The sequence below is a fragment of the Spermophilus citellus genome (genome assembly GCF_964194105.1).
Source record: "Spermophilus citellus genome assembly, chromosome: 3".
NCBI classification, from domain to species: Eukaryota; Metazoa; Chordata; class Mammalia; order Rodentia; family Sciuridae; genus Spermophilus; species Spermophilus citellus.
The window spans coordinates 3,506,314-3,514,014 of NC_138184.1; the positions used below are offsets into that span (position 1 = coordinate 3,506,314).

The 7,701-nt window shown below is 61.3% G+C and overlaps 2 protein-coding genes across 5 annotated transcripts in view; one reads left to right on the forward strand and one right to left on the reverse strand.

Moving 5' to 3' along the window:
- SAFB (scaffold attachment factor B) overlaps positions 1 to 2,283 on the forward strand; it is a 29,693-nt gene extending 27,410 nt beyond the window's left edge. Inside the window, exons 18-21 of one of the 3 annotated variants that reach the window (XM_081284848.1) lie at positions 784 to 899; positions 1,170 to 1,327; positions 1,629 to 1,695; positions 1,973 to 2,283. In XM_081284848.1, coding sequence (XP_081140974.1) covers positions 784 to 899; positions 1,170 to 1,327; positions 1,629 to 1,695; positions 1,973 to 2,102 — 471 coding nt within the window. In that variant the 3' untranslated portion in view covers positions 2,103 to 2,283. The remainder of the gene's footprint in view (positions 1 to 783; positions 900 to 1,169; positions 1,328 to 1,628; positions 1,696 to 1,972) is intronic. The other 2 variants (XM_081284849.1, XM_081284850.1) reach the window with 2 other exon arrangements.
- A 3,552-nt stretch (positions 2,284 to 5,835) lies between these two features.
- The window catches only part of MICOS13 (mitochondrial contact site and cristae organizing system subunit 13), a 92,038-nt gene continuing 90,172 nt past the window's right edge, over positions 5,836 to 7,701 (reverse strand). Inside the window, exons 1-4 of one of the 2 annotated variants that reach the window (XM_081284877.1) lie at positions 7,423 to 7,577; positions 6,593 to 6,770; positions 6,408 to 6,459; positions 5,836 to 6,058 (exon numbers count right to left, since the gene is read on the reverse strand). In XM_081284877.1, coding sequence (XP_081141003.1) covers positions 5,961 to 6,058; positions 6,408 to 6,459; positions 6,593 to 6,770; positions 7,423 to 7,451 — 357 coding nt within the window. In that variant the 5' untranslated portion in view covers positions 7,452 to 7,577 and the 3' untranslated portion in view covers positions 5,836 to 5,960. Of the gene's footprint in view, positions 6,059 to 6,407; positions 6,460 to 6,592; positions 6,793 to 7,422; positions 7,578 to 7,701 lie in introns of those variants that run through there. The other variant, XM_081284878.1, reaches the window with a different exon arrangement.

A 7,701-nucleotide genomic window follows, 5' to 3' on the forward strand; every position in this document is an offset into this window, starting at 1 on the left:
TCAAATGTTTTCTCAAAAATTCAGTGAAGCTGTCTAAAGCTATGGGCTGGTGCGTGTGTTGTGATCAGCGTGTCCTGGGGATCGCATAGGGAGGGAGCAGTGTTTTCTGGAGCCCATGTTGGGAGCTGTCCTTGGCTGTGGCAGGACGCACCGTGGGTGTGCCCTGGCCTCTCCACAGTGAAGCCCCTGGTCTTGCCTTGTCGAGGCTCTGAGAGATGAGGCCAGGAGAGTGGCGGGGATTGCCCCTGTGCCTTTGCACACACTGGTTAGGGCCCCTCTGGTGCCGCCGTGCAGGTAACATTTTCCTGGGTAGCCACCACAGTCGTGAAAAAAGGAAAGGGGCGCGTGACTCTGTTACTTCCTCCGCTGGGAGGAGGACACTTGGAGAAAGGAAGGTGCAGCCACAGTGCCCGGGGGATGAAGGGGGAGACCTGGGAGAGCTGGTGAGTGTCCTCTTCACCTCCTCGACTGCTCTGGGTGCTGGGCAGTCACCAGGCCTCTGCTCAGAGTCCTTTGGAGAACTCTGGCGTCCTGCTTGGGGGACCTCTGCCTGCCGTCACCAGTCGCTCTTTCCTTCAGCCACAACCCGGGCCATGGCTTTTCTGGCCTGTGGAGATGAGGGGGTGCAGCTGTGTGGAGTGAGTGAGGTGGCCCTGCGTACCTGCGAGCCCCCCGGCAGGGGTCTGGATACTGCCCTTGTCATCACCAGCTTTGTCGCCCACAAGGCCTTGGGCAGAGTTGATGACTAAAGCTTTCCTTTCGTCCTCTCTCTCTGATGTCCAGCATTACCCTGAGCGCCACGGAGGTCCGGAGCGCCATGGCCGGGACTCCCGCGATGGGTGGGGCTATGGCTCTGACAAGAGAATGAGCGAAGGCCGAGGGCTGCCCCCTCCCCCCAGGTTTGTGTCCCCTGCTCTGCCTGTCCCGGGCCTCTCAGTTGGCCAGACAGACCTGTCTCACCAGGGCCACTCAGTCACTGGGGTGAGCCACCAGGTGGAGAGGGCCAGGCCCAGGCAGCTGGCCGTAGTTCAGGGAGCCCCAGAGCCCACTGAGCAGCTGCCGGCTGAGACCCATATCCTTCCTGCGGCTCCCTGGACACAGGGATGGGGACGCCCCCGAGCTGAGAGGACAACGCTGAACCCACTCTCAGTGTCCACCTCTGCCATTAGGGTGGAAGCCAGAGGAGGGGACACTCCAGATCAGAGATCTCTTTTTCCAAGGGGCAGACGTGACTGGGGGGATCATGGCCGAAGACTAGAGGATGACCGGGCCTGGCAGGGAGCTGCTGACGGGGGCATGATAGACCGGGACCACAAGCGGTGGCAAGGTAAGGAGTGACTTGGTGGGTGGAAACCCGGGACGGGGAGGAGAGCGCCTGCCCTGCCTGGGGCTCCGGCCCCTCAGGCCACCCGGAGCTGGCAGTGGGAGGTGCTCTTGGGGTCTGGATAGGCACTGTGCAGGGGGTGTCCGAGGTCCTCCCCACCTGACCCAGTGAGGGCTCGGGGACTGCCAGCTCCTGGCTACGCAGGTGCCTCAGTGGTGAGGCCTGGAGGGCGGGGGAAGCGGGAGTGGAGGCCCCGAGTGACAGCACCGATGCCCGTGTGAGCCTCCCTCGGCCTTTCTTCCAGGTGGTGAGAGGAGCATGTCTGGTCACTCGGGGCCTGGCCACATGATGAACCGGGGCGGCATGTCAGGGTAAGGTGGTGGTTGGTGACACTTGAGACTCTTGCTGGGATGCTCCACCTGTTCCTTCTCTGCATGGTGGCTTGCCAGGGTGACAATTTAAAATCCCCCGCTAGCCCCCTTGCCTTCCGAGTGGGACACCAGGTCAGAGGGCTGCCGCTCAGGAGGGGCTGGGCAGTTGCAGGGGGCCTACCCTTCCTGGGCCCACCAGTCCCAGGACAGAGTGGGGCTTGGGAACGGCCACAGCCTGTGCGAGGGCTCCAGACCCAAGAACCTGACTTCTTCCTAGGCGTGGCAGCTTCGCCCCAGGCGGGGCCTCCAGGGGCCACGTGATCCCGCGTGGAGGGATGCAGGGCGGGTTCGGAGGACAGAGCCGGGGCAGCAGGCCCAGCGATGCCCGCTTCACTCGCCGCTACTAAGTAATTTGAATCCTGTGTTCCTGTCACGTGGCCAGAGTGTGTTCTGTTAGGAGTTCTCTTAAACCGTGTACAAACCTTTTTTTTTATCTGCTGCCATATTGTAGCTCAATACAATGTGAATTGTTTTTTGTTTTTCGTTTTGTTTTTTGTAATAAAGGTGTTTCTGTTCACATGCCCTTTACTCATTTATAAAGTGTGGCTTCTGTTTCTGCCAGTGAAGGGAGGTCGTGCTCAGCTGGCTTCAGGGCAGGGGGTGGGGCTGTGGGGCCGAGGGACTTGCCAAAGCCCACGCAGAGGTGCAGGGCTCACAGGGTCCGCAGGGCCATCTTGTCCCTCCCTAGCCCAGGCTCAGCGGTTTCGGTGACTGAGCGACATCCCTGGCAGCCATGCCAGGAACCCGCCCAGATCCAGGCAGGTGGGACTTGGCCGCCTGCCCAGGAAAGGAATAAGCAAATGACATTGAAAACATGAATTGAATGCAGTTTAATGCAGCTGGGGAGGAGCGTCTGAGTTACTTCCGCACCAATCCTCCAGAAGTAGTTCCAGCTGACAGAAACTCCAGGGGGTGGCCTGGGGATGGGTCCGCTCCTGCCTGCTGTCACCCAGCACAGCTGGTGGTAGTGTCGGGTTTCCAGTCTCCGCGGGAGGGGGCTCAGGGAGCCTTAAATTGGAAAGGAGCTGTTCCCTGGCAAGACAGGGTGCTGGGCCACCACGACACACCTGGGTGGCTGAACACAGCTGTGCCACCAAGTGTCTCCTGTAGAGATGCACCTGGCAGCGCTTGTACCTTTGAGTCCCACTGTGTGTGTTGCTGGGTCGCGGTGTCCGGAACAGGTGGGCGTAGCTCTGTCCATGGGCAACACACCAACATCTGAACACATGCTCTCAGCTTCCTGAACTGGGGCAACGTCCAGGTCCCTATGCAGTGACTGGTCAAAGCCTCTTGCTCCAGGATGTTAGGCGCGAATGGTCAGAGTGGCATTTGGCCAGAGTGGCCCCCTGCTGCAGAATGGGGGAGGGGTCAGTGCACTTGAAGGCAGGGGACCCTCTGGACCTGCCTGCTTTGGAAGAGCTCAGACAGCAGAGGGCCAGCCTGAGTGCACGGGCTGTGGAGAAGGCTACACCAGCAGCAGGCGGCGGCCGTGGGGGACACACCTGGAACTGCAAGGTGGCGAGCCATTTGGCCCAGCCTGGGCCTGACAGGAAGCAGCAGACGCAAGGAGGACAGTGGGGCTCGCCTCACTCTGGGTCCCCTCATCTCCAAAGCACTGGTGGCCCTGCCAACAGCCACTGGCTCCAGTGAAGAAGGTGGTCGTGTGGACGTCAACAGGAAGTCCAGGTGGGCGGCTCTGTGAAGACTGTCCCACTTTCTATTTATTTTGGTGCCGAGGATCAAACGCAGGGGCACTCGACTACTGAGCACACATCCCCAGCCCTGTTTGTCCTTGATTTAGAGACGGGGCTCACTGAGTTGCTTAGCACCTCACTTTTTGCTGAGGCTGGCTTTGATCCTCCTGCCTCAGCCTCCCCAGCCGCAGGGATGACAGGCATGCGCCACCCTCTCCCTTGCACCAGGTCCCATCCATTTTTTTATCTTGAGACAGGGTCTTGCTAAATTGCTAGGGTTTCACTAAATTGCTGAGACTAGCCTCAAATCTGCAATCCTCCTGTCTCAGCCTAACCCTAAGTCCCCTCACGGCCTTCCTTTGAATACCCAGGCAGTGTGCATTTGCTGGAAGCAGAACTCAGCTGTGATTTTTTGGTGGGCGGGAACACAAGGACCAGGGGCCCACCTGCGGGGCGAGGACCCACCACATTCTCAGCCTCCAGTTCAAACCGGGCGGCCTTGATTACAGGCGGCCCCTCCTGGTGCCTGTGCTGGCGGTCCCCCACCTGCTGCCTCTCACCTTCTCACGATAAGGGGAGCCCCGAGGACCTCAGCCTTCAGCCTTCGGCAAGGGCTCCAGCCCTGCCTGGCTGGCGGGTGTCCACGCCTGCCCTCTGGAACCCCAGCCTGCACACGCGGCCCAGGGCACACTCGACCACCAGAGTGCCCAAGCTGCTGGACTCGGCGGCTTGGATGGGGGTGAGGGGCCCACAGGGGCCATCAGCGGCCTCCAAAGGCTGGTCAGCTTTCCCATCAGCTCTGCTGGGGACTCGCATCACAGGGGGGGCGGAAAGGGAAAAAACAGGGGAATGACATTGGCCAGATTACTGTTCTACTGCGTGCAGGCACAAATACGTAACACATGCCACCAGTATGTCCAACTATGGCGCACCAATAAAAAAATACGGGGTGGGGGGTCAGCACTGGGCTCTTAACAGCTGTGACGCAGGGCAGGAGCACTTTGGCGAGTCCCCTCCTGGCCAGGCTTCCTCCTCCCCCTCTGTGACAGTCACTGAACTCTGGGGCCACCTGAAGCAATGGCTGCCACCTGGCACAACCCAGGCATCTGGAGTACCAAGCCAGGCCCCAGCAGATCCTGGTCAAACACCAGGACACCTTGGGTGTGAGGTATGCGATGTGACTCACCGCCTGGGCTGCAAGTGACAGGAGGTTTTGCATTTGGCCAGGCAGGTCCCGTCATTGGTAGAACAGGCCTGGGAGCCTGTCCCTTCCCAGAGCTGCTGGAAGGGCTTGGTAGACAGGCCGGGCAGGGCATGTGTTTCTTCCTCCACAGCACCAGGGGACGGGGGTCCTTGCCAGTCCCCCTCATTCTACCCTCACCAAGGGCTATCAAGGACAAGAGGGGCACAAGGAGCCATGCGGCTTCCCAATGAGGAAGTGAGGGAGTCCCCATTCCTGGGTCTCAGTGGCACAGCACCTATGGGATGCCCGTCCCCTGCCCAGGCATTCCCAGCCACACCCCGCCCAGTTCCCCACTCAGGCCAATGGAGGCCTGCTGGCTTCTCTCGGGGACAGACAAGTTCAAGTCAGACAGCCTGGAGAGCTGCCCAGTCCTCTGCTCCCTTCACCTCTAATATCTGTCCCCTGCTCCCCGAAACTCCTGGGAATGGGGATCCTGCTCCCTGCTCCCTGTCCTGGCACAGCATCCTGGGAAGGAATCCGACTCCCACCAGGCTGTCTCCTCCCAGGGAAACTGCTCTCTGGTTTCCTGACACTGGTTTCTTGCTGTCACCAGCCATGGGGACACACTCGGTGGCTGGGTACCAGGGGCTTCCCAGGAGCCTTAGACAGACCCACCTGCCAGAGCTTCCGTCCTGTGGGGACACAGAGCACAGGCAGCCGACACACAAGGGACAGGGAGACTTGGGAGAGGAGGCAGGGCCTGGGTTCTGGTGGATGTCCCTCAGGCACAGGGCCCATGGCCTGGGCGCTCAGGAATCACCAGGTTGTCAGAGAGAGAGTGGCTGACGGTGGTGGCCAGGAGGCCAGGACTGGACTAGGACCCAAGGGGCTGAGCAAGCGAATCAGTGGCCTTGGGGCTCCTGTGGGTGCCACGTGGGTGCTCACAGGCTGAGCCCCTCAGACTGACTCCCTAGGCTCAGTCAGCCGGGATCATGAAGCCCCTGCACAGGCTCGACCTTCCTGGGAGCCTGAGCCCTCTGGGGACCAGGAGCAGCTGTCCACCGTGACGCCCCACATCAGGTTGACAGTCCATGACAGCAAAGGAGTAAACCAGCTTGAGAACAAGGTCCAGCCTCAAGGAACCACTAGGAGGAGCCAGAAGCTCAGGCCCAACCGTGACCCCCGGCAGCACACAGGTGGCAGAAGAGTTCTGAAGTCCTTTATTGGGCCAGCAAGGCTGGGAGCTGCCCTTGGCGTGGGGTCCCAGTCGGGAGTCGGGAGCCCACGGCACCCTGCCCAGGCCCGCAGGTGGACAGCCTCTGCAACTCCTACTTGATGCGCTCCTTCATGTACTCCCAGCCCTCCCTGGAGTACTCCTGGGCCTTGGAGGGAACCGCAGACAGGGCCGACATCACCTTGATGATGCCTGCGGGGGCGGGCGGGGAGGGAGGCCGCTGTGAGGCTCCAGCTGGGCAGCCAAGCCCCAGGGAAAGGTCTGTTTTAGAGACCAAACTTCCAACAGCAACTGAAGCAATGCAGGGCAGGGCCTGGCTCAGTGTGGCCCTGGCCACCTGCCCCCATTCTACCAGGCAACAACAGCCCCGCCCTCCCGGGAGGCTCTACCCCCCTCCATTTCCCCAGAATCTCCACCCCTTCGCCTCTTTTAGATCCATGGGAGACAGGAGGAGGGATGACAGGAAAGAAGGGCCAGGAAGCCAGGAGAGGAGCCATGTTGGGGTGCCTTGGGCCACACTCTGCAGAGGCACAGGGCGTACCTGAATTCCAGGACTCGCGAATGGGAAAGTTGATCTTTGGAGGGGCTGGGAGCTGGGGGAAAAAGGAGCAGAGGCTGGGGAACAGGGAAGGGCTCTGCCTCCCAGCAGCCCCAGGCATGCAGAGGACACCAAGCCAGGCTGGAGGACTGAGGCCATCCCAGAGCCACACGCACTCCCAGCCGTACCTGTGGTATCTGCAGGCCTGTCTGCCGGGACACGTACTGGCTGAACTGGTGCACGGCAGGGGGCACCACCTCCTCGGCCTTCCGCAGGGCGGCCTCACTCTTGTCACTGGACCCCAGCAGATCCTGGTCATACACCAGGTAGGTGGCACCACCAGCCACACTGCCTTTGAGGAGGAACCTGCAGCAGGGAAAGGAGCTCACTGTGTACTGCTGGCCACCCACGAGGAATGTGACCCTCCTGGGGGGTTCCCAGTCCAGATGACACTCGTGTGGCCTGAAAGCTAGCTGGGGAAACGAAGGGCACCCTGAGAGCCCAAAGGTGCTACAGCACTGAGTTCTCACTGCACAAAGCAGAGCCACTCAGGGCCACTGCAACTGGAAAATGAGGCCGGAAAATGGACACTGGGGTTATTCAAGGTCCCTCAGAGTGCAAGGGACAGTGAAGACTTGAGACACCTAACCTGTCGGGAGCCTTCCTGCCCAGGCTGGGCTCTCGGCGGGCAAGCCGCTGGTTTTTCCTAAGTGTCGCCGGGCGCTTCCCGTATGTCACTCGCTGCTATGGGAGCATTAACCTCGGGACAAACGCGAACGGTAGGATTCCCTGGGCACTCCCGTTTCACAGACGCGGCAGCTGAAGCTTGGAGAGCTCTCGGGGCAAGTGAGCCGAGCGACCAGGGATCGCCCGGAGGAAGCGGGAGGCGACCGCGACCCAGCGAGGCCCGTCCCAAAGAGTCCGATTCCCTACGTCGGCCAGGGAGAGGGGACTGACACCTCGGAGAACCGGCCGAGTAGGTGCCCGCAGGAGGGGGCCCGCCCGAAGCCCCACGCACCTCATCACCGACCACACTCGCGACACCATGGTCGCTCCGTTCCGCGCGCAAGGACACTGCACTCGCCCGCCGCTTCCGGTCTCGGTGCCGCACAGGCCTCTGGGAAGCGTAGTCCTCCTCGTCTGCCGCAAAGGCCTCTGGGAGTGGTGTCTTGTTTCGCCTCAGGCTCCTCCGCAGGGGCCTCTGGGAAATTCAGGGCCCGTCCGCCGCACAGCTCTCTGGGAAATGTAGTGCGGCCCGGCCCAGGCGGCCGAGGGGTAAGAGGCCTCAGGGGTCTGG